Source organism: Myotis brandtii, unplaced genomic scaffold, assembly GCF_000412655.1.
Source record: "Myotis brandtii unplaced genomic scaffold, ASM41265v1 scaffold253, whole genome shotgun sequence".
NCBI classification, from domain to species: Eukaryota; Metazoa; Chordata; class Mammalia; order Chiroptera; family Vespertilionidae; genus Myotis; species Myotis brandtii.
In genome coordinates, this window is record NW_005359590.1 from 1241558 (window position 1) to 1255824 (window position 14267).

At 39.3% G+C, this 14267-nt stretch overlaps 1 protein-coding gene across 3 annotated transcripts in view; it reads right to left on the reverse strand.

Annotated features, from left to right (window-relative positions):
* Positions 1-14267, reverse strand: part of FRMD6 (FERM domain containing 6) — a 42181-nt gene that overhangs the window by 22997 nt on the left and 4917 nt on the right. Inside the window, exons 3-6 of one of the 3 annotated variants that reach the window (XM_005867887.2) lie at positions 8366-8456; positions 5331-5410; positions 4254-4330; positions 1099-1285 (exon numbers count right to left, since the gene is read on the reverse strand). In XM_005867887.2, the coding sequence (XP_005867949.1) occupies positions 1099-1285; positions 4254-4330; positions 5331-5410; positions 8366-8456 (435 nt within the window). Of the gene's footprint in view, positions 1-1098; positions 1286-4253; positions 4331-5306; positions 5411-8365; positions 8457-14267 lie in introns of all 3 variants that reach the window. The other 2 variants (XM_005867886.2, XM_014540997.1) reach the window with 2 other exon arrangements.

The following is a 14267-nucleotide window of genomic DNA, read 5'->3' on the forward strand; positions in this document are numbered from 1 at the left end:
CTTCCTTCCTTCCTTCCTTCCTTCCTTCCAAGGAAGCCTGGCCTGTTGTGTATGTTCTGACTGAAGAGCAGAGGGTAAAGGTAAGAGAAAGAAGTTACAGCAGAGACCTGGAGGAAGGATGGGGGCAGAACAGACGGGCCGGGGTAGAGAAAGTACAGTTGAATAGTTCATGCCGGAATAACCTAAATTTCCTCGCTGAAGTAAGGAGATGGTGGTCAGAGCAAGGAGATTACTTACACACAGGGTCAAGGGGCCTCCGACTTACATGATGGCTCGACTTATGATTTCTTGACTATGGTGTGAAAGCAATATGCTTTCAACAGAGACTGAACTTTGAATTTTGAATGATTCCCCCCACCCCCCCACCCCCATCTTCTCTCGTGATGCTGGACAGTGGTGGTGAGCCACAGGGTCACACAATGGACACTCTGTGTCCACTGTGTCACCAGCATTTTTTCTTTTTTGCTTTAGTTCAAGGCTTCAAGCACGCTCCAGGCCGTGTTCAGGCTTCTAGCTGTGTTCACTAACGCTGGGGACCCAAGCATCCATTCTGTTTTCCACTTTCAGTATAGTAGTCAAAAAATCATGAGATATTCGACACTTCATCAAAAAAACAGGCTTTGTGTTGGATGATTCCGCCTCACTGAAGGCCAGTGTTAAGTGTTCTGAGCACATTTTAAGGTGGGCCAGGCTGCGCTAGGATATTCGGTAAGTTAGGTGTATTGAATGCATCTTGACTTAACAATATTTTCACCTTACAATGGGGTTGACTGGGAAGGAGAAAAGCTTTCTCAAATTAAGAGTAAATAAGATCAAGGCCATGGAAACACCAAAAGCAGGCTGGCAAACTCCACATTCCAGCATGTTTAGAATGGAGAGCAGTTTTCTTCCGCGTTAACTATAAGCCAGCCGCGTCTATGAAGACAGCACGGGTATCACACTCTTAAGTGTTAGACTTATATTTTGCGCATCATGAAGGGTTTCACCGGCCACAAAACATCTGGGTTCCCATTTCTTGAAGCAGCGCGTGTAGCCGCCCAATGACGTAGAAGCATGCTCTCTAGAGAAAACACTTTAGAATTTGAAAACAGTGCCTACCCAAGATGGGAAGTAAGCCTCCGGCTCGAAGTATTTTCCTTGGTGCTTATCCCTTTTGAAGTTCCCAAGGTCAGCCTGCAGGGCAAAGGCTGCCAGCAGGAAATAGGCCTCCTCGCGGAGCACACACTGAGAATGAAGCACTTGTTTTTTCAGGTGCCAGTAATAATAGAATCTTGCTGCTCTGTCACTAGGAAAATACAAGAAAACACATTTTGATGGTACAATCCAATGGCATGTAAACAGAACCCAAATCCTGCTATCCATCTGCTGACAAGGGCTCTTCTGTTTCGGCTCCCTGCTCTCCCCCTCTCCTTCCCCACTCACTGAGAAAAGGGGAGGTTGTAGGAACACCTGATCGCTGCCTCACTGAATTCGGAGTCAGACTACCCTGGCTGCAAAAATCACATTCCCTAAGACCTGTAACATTCGATTCATTCAGAGACTGGAAAAACGGTCGGGATCCTTCCACTCTAATACGGTAAGTATTTCATTAAACAAGTATGACAATAGAAGCCTAGGTATTGGTTGCAGTGAAATAATTTCGTTACAATAATGCTGTGCACATAATATAAATAAGGACAAATCCGAGGAGACAACCCAACCCTGGCTTTAATGTTTTGCTATTCTTTTTTTGTTTTTCAGCTTGAGCACATTACAAATACTCTAAGGCCCTTTTAAAGATGTTTGTTTATGAGACTGCCTAGAAAAAAAAATTCACTACAAAAGGTGTGATTTCTTTTTCCTCTTTCAGAATGAATGAACTGAAAAATGCTTCTCTTAAATCTTTTTTTAAAAAATTATTATTAAGTGGGTGTTACTTTATGGGTGTGTTTTTAATAGGCACATGTTATGACAACCATGATACTCCTCAAAAATGGAAATACTAGCAGTGCACTCATTGCAATCCGCTGAGGTCAGAAATAAATATAGTCCCCATTAAACATGTTGAGCAAGAAGTGCTGACTGGGAAAAACATGGTCTAGCTCCAGAAGATGTCACAGGCACATAGGACGCCTCTGTGATCAAAGTAGAAATGCAAGAGAACACGTAGGTGTATAGTTAATGTGCTTATTTGCCTCCTTATTATTGTAGGTTGAATGTTTTTAGCTGAGATTCATAGTTCATTAGCTGATGATAATGAAAACATATGGGCTTATTTTTACCAAGATCATGTTTAAGTATCAAGAGTTTAAAAATAAAGCATTTGACAAAAACAAACAAAAGAGAATAAAAATAAAGCATTTATGTAATTTTTTTCCCCTTGGCACAGAGTACTTTTCAGAGCACTTCTTTTTATAATGCTGATCACACAGTGTTTGGACTAGTTCATCCCAGGGGGAAAGGGCAGAAGTATTGGGATAAATTAAACATTCACTAGCCCCAGGCGGTTAATGCCATACTTAGTCGGTAAAGTGCATTCCATACTTAGTAGGTAAATTGAGTAAAATCTTTATATAAATCGAGAATAACTAAAAATTTTCTCAGTCTTTAAAAAAATTCTTTATGGACTAATATATTTTACTTTGTAATGTGCCTATGGCGATGATATAAATATTAAGAGCGAATTTCACATGTAACTCACTAGCCAAATGTATCTGTTGTCTGTTACATGGGGTTTCTCAAAGTTTAATAGGAAATAAGTAAAACTCAGAGTTCCCATTTTTAGTATTTTCTATCAGCCAACAGGATCACCTCTGAAAGTTTCCAGCACTGACTCCTCCTAAGCAAAGGGTAAACTTGCTTTTAAAACAGTGAACTCTGAGTTTGTATCATGGGCATAGTATTGTTCATGCAGCTACGTCCAGACAAAGAATCAATTACCTGCCCTTGCCAAACCGCATCTAAGATTCTCACAGGATGACTCCACTGGGCATAATCTTAGCTTTAAAGGTACTGCCAAGAACAGAAGCAAGACCCCCACAGTGAAAAGAAAACCAGGCTGTAAACACCCATGCGTTTTTATAGGAGAGAGTTCTTGCTGCTGCCCCACTCCCCGCCCCCCTCAATGAAAAGGAATATAATCCTTTCATCAATTTCTCTACTCTTCACAAAAATTCGAGTTCCTTCTTGAATAAAGTATCTTTTTGGTGACTTATTTGTTATTGAAAATATGGAATGCAGCCCTAGCCGGTTTGGCTCAGTGGATAGAGCGTCGGCCTGCAGACCGAAGGGTCCCAGGTTTGATTCCAGCCAAGGGCACATGCTTGGGTTGCGGGCTCGGTCCAATGTGCAGGAGGCAGCCAATCAATGATTCCCTCTTATCATTGATGCTTCTATCTCTCTCTTCTCCCTTCCTCTCTGAAATAAATAAAACTATATTAAAAAAAAAGAAAAGAAAATGTGGAGTACAGAGGATGTGAGTCAGCTGTATTGCTAACATTTTCATCAATAGCCTAACATAGTCATTCACTTACTTAACAAGTATTTATTGAGTGTACACTGTACTTTTATTGTAGGACCTGAGGATACATGCACATGCAAAAAGATTTAAAAAATAAAATAAAACCCCTTGCCCTGGCCAATTTGGCTCAATGGATAGAGCGTCGGGCAGGCCTGAGGACTGAAGGGGTGGAGGTTCAATTCTGGTCAAGGACATGTACCTCAGTTGCAGGCTCAGTCCCCAGCCCCGATTGGGACGCATGTGGGAGGCAACCAACTGATGTGTCTCTTTCACATTAACGTTCTCTCTCTCTGTCTCTCCCCCTTCCTTCCATTCTCTCTAAAAATCAATGGAAAAATATCCTCAGGTGAGGATTAACAAAAAATAAATAAATAAAATAAAAATAAAACCTATGAGACAGGCTGGCTGGTGTGGCTCAGTGATTGAGCATCAACATATGAACCAGGCAGTCACGGTTCAATTCCAGGTCAGGGCACATGCCCGGGTTGCGGGCTCGATCCCCAGTAGGGGGTGTGCAGGAAGCAGCCAATCAATGATTCTCATCATTGATATTTCTGTCTCTCTCTCCCTCTCCCTTCATCTTAGAAATCAAATATATATATATTTTCCTGCTCTTACAGAATTTATATTCTAGCAGTGGAGACAGACAAACATGAGTACTTGATTTGGTCATAGGTACTTTCGCTGGTTTGTTTGTGTGGGAAGATGAGTGCCATGGGAAAGACAGGTTCAGACTCTCTCCCTGTCCTCATACCTGATCAGTTTGCCGTTTTCCACATAGTACTGTACTCGGAAGTGGATAATCATAGGAGGTCCAAACTGGTCAATACCCTAAAACAAAGTCACATAAAAAACAATCTATTTTCAGTTGCTTCAACAGTGGATTTCAAAAGTAATCACTTACTACTATTTATAAGCTACTTTCTAAACACTGAAAGGTTTTATCTACTCCTGGTGAGTGTGGCCTTGCAGCGGGCAGACAGTTGTCCCATATGGATACCAGATTCATGCACAACCAGGAAGTCATAAAGCATCATTACTGTATCTGATACTCATTCACTGTAATGCCAATGACAACAGAAGGGGAGATAAAAATAAATGCCAGTGGAAATTTCTAGCTGAGATCCAGCTCCTTTCTCAGCTCTGTCCCCTGTGGTGACCATTTGCTCCTCATTACAAATGTTCTCTTGTTCCTCTGACATTCCACATACCAAATTCTAATATGCTGTTTGTTTATTTAGACATTCGTGCTCCTTACTTTGTAGTTAGCTTTGAAGTGGCCTTCCAGTTTATTCCAAGAATTCTTACATACAAATTGGAGGCTCTAGGATCAGACACTGGGGATTTATTCCTGACTTAGGAGGGTGATCCTGAAAACACGAGGTAAATCCCCGTGAGTGCTCCCCCGTGTAAATAAAGGCACCAGCACAATAAAGTAACGAAGTATCAAATGTAAGGATAGTAAAAGTAGATTCAGAAGTTGCTAATACTATTTAGAACAACAGTTTGGACAACTCACACAGCCACAAGAGAGAACATGTACTTTTCCATACTTTTCATTTCAACGCTTTATCCCATGATTATTGAAAAGGTATTATCCAGGATTACTTAAACAGATATTCCAAATCTAGTTGTATGCTATAAGCTATTCATACTTCATTAAGGTGACATTTTAGAACTTTGAAAATGCATTTCCCTTTTCCATTCTCGACTGTATAAAATGTTGTTGACAATATTTTTAATGTAGGATGGCTAAAATAAACCTTTTAAGAAATCAAAATAATTTTGCTCATAAATGTAATCTCACCCAAGAGAATTCGTATTGTCGTACCTTGCTGGCCTCTTTCTTCCATTCTTTTGGACAATACTTATAAAGCTTCTGTGACAGCTCCATATACACATGCTCATTATCTGCACATTAAAAAGAGGAGACAATGTGATAAAAATGTTTAATTTTTTTTTAAAAGAAAAGAATACACAAAGAAACAGGTTTTTCAAAGAAAGCCTCAAGATTTATGAATATACTCTGAATTCACATACTACCAAGATAATGCAACAAGATACTAAGACATAAGTCCTGTGGGCTAGACAATGATGAGGGCCTTTATGAATTATTTTGCTTTTTGTAATACCGCACACATACGATTAATATAGTTTCCGACTTGTACTTAGTTTCGAGGGTCAATACGGCTTACAGTCTGACTTCCAACACTGGACGTTACTTGGTTTTACCAAAACATGCTTTTGTTTAGCTCTCAGAAGACTCTTCCCACACGGGCACGATAATGAAACAGTGCAGATACACCATCCTCACTGCTGTGTAAGAAATCAGATAACGCTGATAATAATCACACATTTTCAAGTGGGGGGCCTGACCCGGGCTTCATGAAGAGCAATCCTCGAGTATTCTCCCCGTACAACACAGCGTGACAAAATGATGAACCATTACTCACGCTGCCTTTGGGACTGATCTTGTGGGAAGAGGAGAAGAATCTTATGCAAAACAAGAATGAATGCCAAAAGATTTCTTCAAGACGAACAGAAAATGAGACTGCTAAAAACCCATGTCAAAGCAATCTAAACATGTGAAAACAAGCTAATAAAAAATATAGAAGTTTTTCAGACTTCTCAAAGAGACTCTTTTAAGAGAGATTTATTTCACAAGAAAAGCCTTCAGCATTCCTATCTTGTACAAAAGTTCTTAATCTTTTTCTTTTTTTTTCCTTAAAAGCTTATTTCTTTTTCTCTAATCCTCTCCAAGGGGGCGGGCTCATGGGAAGCTCCACTTAAAAATGTCCTCCTTCTGAAAGGGAAGTGTATTTCTTGGACCACTCCAGGGATGACATACGTGACCACACTGTCACTCCTGGCTGAATGCTGGGGTTCGACTGGGAAAGTGCCAGAAGAGAACAGGGAGGGTGAAGCCACTCTTTGTCTATAACTGGCAATATTAAATAACCAATGTGAATGACAGGGAGAGGAAAAAGGTCCCAGAGAAAGAAAGAGATGTTTCTTAACTTATCAGACTGATTAACACCATCGCTCATCTCGCCCACGTTACCGATTAAACACGAAATGGACAAGATCAGACAACCTTCCCGTTGAACCTGATTTGTTTGGCTTGAGTTCCCGTCTGAAGCAGCAGCCCAATGAGTAGAACCGAGACTGCTCACCATACAGCACATGCACGGGTTTCAAATGCCACTGCCCCTGCCATCTGACAGTCTGACCAGACCTTCATTCTTTAAGAATTCTCATGCACACACCAGTCCTGCAGAGCAGGTGGCACAGTAGTTTCCATTCGACATGTGAGAAAACTGAAACGGGGGAAGTTAAGCGACATGTCTAAAGCCACATAGTTAGCAAGTTGCAGAACCAGAATTAGAACCAGGTCATCAGATTCCTGTTCCAGCGTTCTTTCGCCATGTTACAATCTCTCTTTTAAAAAGAACACCTTAAAGTCCCTTCTTTTGAATCCGAAGGAAGGTGTAAACTGGTTTTATTAGACTGACTTGTTCAACAACAAAGATCAACAGTCTGCTTATGTAGTAAGAAGAATGAACCTCAGTACAGAGTAAACGTGAAGTTATTCAGGACCCACAGGGTGCCTTATTTCCTCCCAGACCCCGTCTTGAAAGAATGAATGAGGTATGTACTAACGCTGGGATGGAGCTGAGCATTTGTGTTTTTATTGCTTTAACTACCATGGGAAGAAAGTGAAGAGCAAATGGTTGATTCGTGGGTTCCTGACATGTTCCCTGCTCTGGCCTCACCTAAAAACACTGACAACAGCTCACATTTGGGAGAAGAGCCTTGCTTACCAGTTGATCATGACACACTTTCCAATCTGACAGATCTAAGCGTTTTATGGTACTAACCATTTTCTCAAGATATCATAGCCTTTACACTAAACCAATTCCTGTAGCAAAAAAATAATTCATATTCAAGTGTAAATATAACAACATTTCACAAACAATTCTCCTTGAAAAACTGAACAAAGATATGAAAGGTTTTTGGTATTTAGAAGATTAAATTAGAGGGATTTTTTTAAAAAAAATTTATTTTAGAGAGAGAAAGGGAGAGAAAGACCTTAGTGTAAGAGAGAAACATTGATCGGTTCTGACTGAAGCTCAAACCAATTGAGCCACACCAGACAGGGCCTAGAGAAATTTAAATTACTATTTGAAAGAAGAAAGCTTATAAGGAATGGCCACAGGTAAACCCTGGGACCTTAACTCTAATTGGCTAAGATGGTAGAGTTGAGAAGCCCCTTCCTCAACAATCTTCTCCACATAAAATATACAGAGGAAACTGATCCCATATCTCAAAGCTATAGATTCTGACTGGAGAAAAGAGAAGGGGTAAGGAGGAACAAACAGGAAATAAGAGTAAATTAACAGGGCACTTTGTTATACAGTCAACAGCAAGTGAACCTGAATAGAGGAAAGTCAGTTTTATTGTGTCTACATTTCTTTTCATGCCAAAAATTCTAAAACAAATTAAATTACTAATATAGCCAAGCTAATTTCCTATTAGCTCCAGCTGCTCCCTCTGTGCAGGGAAACAAAAATCAAGCTTGGTTCAGTAAAACATAAAAGAGTAAACACATAAAATCCAGACTCCTAAAGAGGAAAGAATTTTTAAGTTCAAACTACAATAAATACATGATCTAAGATTCGAAATCTTATAAAAAATACATAAGACTTCAGTTTAAAAAATGAATACTAGACTAAAAATGATGATCAGTTTACAGGTATTTTTGGAATCACAATTTCATAACATATGCCCAACTTAAGTGACAGGTATAAAATGTCATTTCCTTTGGCATAGTTGGCTGAATCCATCAGAGATGCGGATAAGACTTACTCTGTATAACACTGAGTCCAAAGAGGTGACAGTCCTTTAGCCTGAGTAGGTCACACACCTGGACCAGCAACTGGTGACACAGAATTTTAACCTATAGGGGGGAAAAAATACAACTTGAGATAATAATTTAACCAAGTCCACATAGTGAGCCACAACTGGGCAATTTAATGCATCCTAAACCAGTGATGGCGAACCTTTTGAGCTCGGCGTGTCAGCATTTTGAAAAACCCTAACTTAACTCTGGTGCCGTGTCACATATAGAAATTTTTTGATATTTGCAACCATAGTAAAACAAAGATTTATATTTTTGATATTTATTTTATATATGTAAATGCCATTTAACAAAGAAAAATCAACCAAAAAAATGAGTTCGCGTGTCACCTCTGACACGCGTGTCATAGGTTCGCCATCACTGTCCTAAACAGATTCCTGGAAAGGATAAGCTGACACTAGCAAAACAACTGTTGGGTTTATTGAAAGTGTCTACTTTGCCCTGTCCAGTCTGGCTCAGTGGATAGAGCACTGGCCTGAGGACTGAAGGGTCCCAGGTTTGATTCTGGTCAAGGGCACATGCCCAGGTTGCGGGCTCAATCCCCATTAGAGAGTGTGCAGGAGGCAACCAATCAATGATTCCCTCTCATCACTCACTGATGTTTCTATCTCTCTCTCCCTCTCCCTTCCTCTCTGAAATCAATAAAAAAATATATACAGTAGGTTTTCGTGTTATGTTGGAGATCCCTTCCTTCGGCGTGACATAATGTGATTTTCACCGTAAATCAGAACCCACCTACGTAAGCACCTACGTCACTCACATGGAGCACATACACAGCAGTAATGAAGTGAGACAGTAAAAAAAATTTAAAAGAAAGATAACAATTCCTGACCTTTACTTGTGGTAAATAAATAATAAAAAACATAAAGCACATATGTACATACGTATATATATATATATATATATATATATATATATGAGGCTCAGTGCACGAAAATTGTGCAAGAGGCAAGAGTAGGCCTTCCTTCCCCCAGCTGCTGGCACTAGCTTCCCTCTGGCACCCAAGACCTGGGCTTCCCTCCAGTCGCCGGCAGGCACCTGGGACCCAGGCTTCCCTCACAGCCCAGGCTTCGTCCAGAAGGTCATCTGGAAGGACGTCCAGCCTAATTAGCATATTATGCTTTTATTATTATAGATATATACAAAATCAACCACTTTAATCTGTGGCTGAGTTTCAATAATGATTATCACAATACAGATTTTTACACATGGTAATAAAGTCCCAATGCAATCTGTAGAAAACTCATAAATCTTATGATACTTGGGCAAGGCCTTAGCCTAAACCCATTATGGTATGCGATAAATATTTCGGAAGGAACCCAAAACAGCCTCCTCATATTATCAAATTTGGCAAGTATAAGGAAAGTTTTCCTCGTGACGGCCTTAGCAAAATACTCATATATTGTACAATACATGAATGCCTAGCTCTTATTTATCTTAATTAATCATTTTATTGTCTTATACTTTAAGGTACCTAAATCAGGTCCCCTTTCTGAATTCTAGTATAAATCAAACATCATAAAACCACATTAATTTGAAACCCTGGGAGTAAATTATTCTGAAAAGTCACATGTTGAATGATAAAACAATCCTTAAAAGATATAGTTTTAAGGCTTTCAAATATTTAATGAAGTGTTTTGGGAGATAGAAATTGTGCTGAGTATACCTTGTTGAATTCAGAATGACGAAAGCTCATTAGAGTTGGAATTGACTTTAAGAGACCCAACTGGTCAACTGCTTCATTTTATAGAAATAAAAAAATAAGATCCAGAAAGCTTAAGGTCAAGTGACAAAGGCAGCAATTCACAACTTTGCTAATTTGTGTACTGTAATATGATTATTCTATCTAATAAGGAGGGAATATGCTAATTGACTGCCACATCCTCAAAGATGGTGGTGTCCACAGCCAGAAGATGGCAGTGCCCAGTCCCCTCAGCACCCCCAGCCGCCCAGATCTAGCCCAAAGCACAGGCAAGCCTTGGATGGCGGCTGCCCAGCCACCCAGGGCCGCCCGAGGCTCAGGTAACCAGGGCTGGCCAAGGCTTGTGCTGCCGGCAGTGGCAGCAGCAGAGGTGTGATGGGGCGTTGCCTTCCCCTGATCGCTGGGTTGCCTCCCGCCCCTCAGGGTTCCCGGACTGTGAGAGGGGGCAGACCGGGTTGAGGGACCCCCCCCCCTCCAGTGCATGAATTTTCATGCACCAGGCCTCTAGTACGTATATATTAAAATATGTGCAATGTGACAGTTTATCATTTCAGCTCTATCTATTATGGGTGGCATTTCACTTCTTGTTTGTACTATAACTTGCAAATGATATTATCATATTATCATCGTCTTCAATGATAATATGACAATTATAGTTTTAATTACTATAAATTCTAAATTAGTTCATTCTGAATTAACGACTTTTTATCATTACCTTAATATGTAACTCAGATTCGGAGAATAAAAAGATGCTGAAATTCCTTGATAACTGACAGCCAAACAGTTCAGAATAGTGAAAATGACAAACGGAGTGAGAAAAATAGGCTTGTTACTCTTTTCCACATCCATTACTAGCCGGCAACTCATCTACAGCACCTTATCCGCTGGAAAGCGCAAAAGGTCTTTATGTTAAGGCCAGAGACAAATTCAGGGGCTTAGGAAAGGTGTCCTGTTTATACTCAGGACATACAGTAGGCTCTCCGTAAATATTTGATGAATGAAAGCCAGGAGTCTGATTTCCCTGTGCGCTCCATTTGATCTGTCCCACGACTCCAGACTCCTTTCTGACCACCGAGTAGACAGACCATGTAGTAAATGGGAAAATGTGTGAATGCAAACCCACCAACACCACTGGGAGAACACATGTACCACTGGGAAACCATCATCCTCTTCATTCATTAAAAGGACTTTGGATTTGGGGTTCTATAGCACCATAATTCCACTTTACAAATACGCTTCAATAAGCAGACTGGTAGAGGGAAAAGTATCAGATGTTACATAAAACTGAACTATATACTACAAATTTGAGACTTAGAATGCAATACAGCCTAGGGCACCTTTAATTCTTAGTTTTGACTGTAACTAAAAATGTCATACACAGAGCTTTTAGGATAAAATGTGCTGAAAAGTTCACAGAAAAATTCTTAAACCACAAACTGTCCATAACCATAACCTAGGTTGTATTGTGTAACTGCTGTTCAAATAATGCTGTACATTTCCTCCATACTTCCCATATAATTATTATTATTGTTGTTCTGCATGTTAAAATCAAGCACTTGGGAGCCTGCTGATAAAGCTCTTTAACAACTACCAGGTAAGCACAGTGTTCTTGTTTAAAAACTGCAATTAGCAACGCTGTGCTCTGAAGTCTCACCTGCCCTGAGAACAAGCTTGGGCTTAGTATGAGTCTTCTACGGCAACACGTTAGCTGTTGTGAGATTGTTCATTATTTAATCTTCAGGAGCAATGGGAACTTTAAAAAGTGCTATAGAGTATGAGGTTTTAAGAATTAAGGCATTATCTAAAAATATACTCTACATGGAAGTTTTTGATAAAAACAGTATTTGATCCTAAACATCAATGGTTTGTTTTGAGCAGAAATGTTTAAAATATGTTCCAGAAAAGAAACCAAAAAAGTTCTTCACTCTGGTCTTAGTGAAGAGGTACAAGCTCTTGGTCACAATTTACATCACTCAAAAATTTTGTGGCTCTTACATTTGGCATGATTTTATTTCCCAAATTTTCCAAGTTTCCACATTTAATATTTATCTGCTGATTAAAATAATTTAAAACAGCCCCTATCAATTTAACTCGTGGAGAATTCGGAATGATGAAGACACTAAACTTATCCCACCTGCAGAAGATAACATTCTATCAACTATGCTTCAGGGAGTAAACTGTCTTTGCTTAAAACACTATTTAAAAATGATAAAAAAAATTAGACCATTAATGAAATAGATTTTGCTACAGTTAATTTGTGATACCACAACTCTACAGACATCAACTGCTATTTTCTGGCAACTTTGAATGGGGGTTGCTGGCAGTGAGGAGTTCCCACACTCCTTAGCCCAGGCCCTCCCTCTAGCTTGATAGAGAGGAATCTGAACATGGCAAAGGGATCTACACACCCTGGAAGAAGAATAGGCCTAACAGAGTTCAGACTCTCCCTGTGAGTTTCATTAACAAGGCGCCCCAGCTGAAATGGGCAAACAGCTCAGAGTGCCTGGGCACTGTGCTTTATGCAGGTTCTATCTTTAAATCCTTGCAATGACCCTGTGAGGAGAGTAAGATTATCTCCTTAAAGATGAGGAAACTGAAGCAAAAAATGAACTTGCCCAAGGTGCAGAGCAAGTCGGGGACTATGGATTTTTACCTAGGTCCCTGTCACTCAAACCCTCCTCAGTTATGACAACATATGGCGCACAGTCCTGACGATCCTGTAGGAACTATTATACTAATTTTGCAGAAGAAGGGAATTAAAGAAGTGCAAAATTAATCTCTGAGTAAGAACTGAAAGTAATAATACCAGCTATCATCTATGTATGAGAAATTATGCTATGTGTTAACCCTTAATTCTCACAATCACTCAGTACCACTGGCAACTAGTCCCAATTTATAATTGGTGAAGATGTTGAAGCTGAGGGAGGTTTAATCAACTTTCCAAACATGGGATTTGAATTCAGGTCAGTGTGTGTTCAGTACATTCACAAAGTTCAGTACTTTTCACTACCATACTGCCCCTCAATGATTCTTCATAAAGGGAAGGCAGAAAGGGAGTTAATATAAATCAAATGCCTACTATGTGCTGAGTACTGGGCAAGTTGCTTTTGCAAGTGAGGAAGGTGAATGAGCTTAAGAAACTTGTCCAAAGGTCACAAAACTAGTAAAATGTAGAGTCAAAATATGAATAATCTTACATTTCTCAACAATGATGATAATTATATTACTAACAACTTACATTTACTCTGCCTTTACTATGTATTCTCAGGACAAGGCTATTAACACAATGTCAAAAACACAATTTGACACTATGTTAAGATCAATGGTGCCAGTAGTAAGGTCTTTGATGATATTAGGGTATGAAGGTCTTTGACTGTCTGGCTTGACTTTAAAATATCTATAGCACCAGTTTAGGGGATCTTGTTAAATGCAGATTCCTGAGTCCTACCCTAGACTTACTACATCAGCATCTCCAAGGAGTGGAGTACAATGGTCTGAATATTTAAGGAGCTCACCAAATAATTCTGATGTACGTTAAAATTTTAAAGCCACTGATGTACAACAATTAACAGATTGACTGTCTTCCAATCTGTTCTCTACAATTATCTTCCTCACCTGAGATTTTAGTACAAATTAATTTCCTAGAAAATTATAGTCAGCTTTTAGTATTTCTTATGAAGTCAGATTAATCTTCCTTCCACTTAACTGAGGTCAGTAAACTTTTGTTCCATATCATGTATGTGTGTATATACATACACATGAACTCATGTGTACAGATTCCACCAGGTAAAATGATAGAAATGGAATTGAGAGAAGTATCTTAAGTGCTTATGCTATATGATTATGCATATTTTTAAAATTTAGTGGGTACATTTTTATATAACTGTGTAAAAGAACTGAAATAGCATACTCACATATATAAATTACATTTTAATATATTTTGCCAGTGTCCACAGTGAAATAGAGATATGTTGCCAATTTTTATTAGTTTTTAAAAACCAAATGCTGCAAAAATAATAGTCTGTCATTTCACACATCAAAAATAGCACAGGTACCCTGAGTACCTCATCAATAGAAATTCTGCCCAACAGATGATAAAGTTAACTCAATAGGCAGGTTTGATTTTCAGACAACCCCTACAAGCAAAA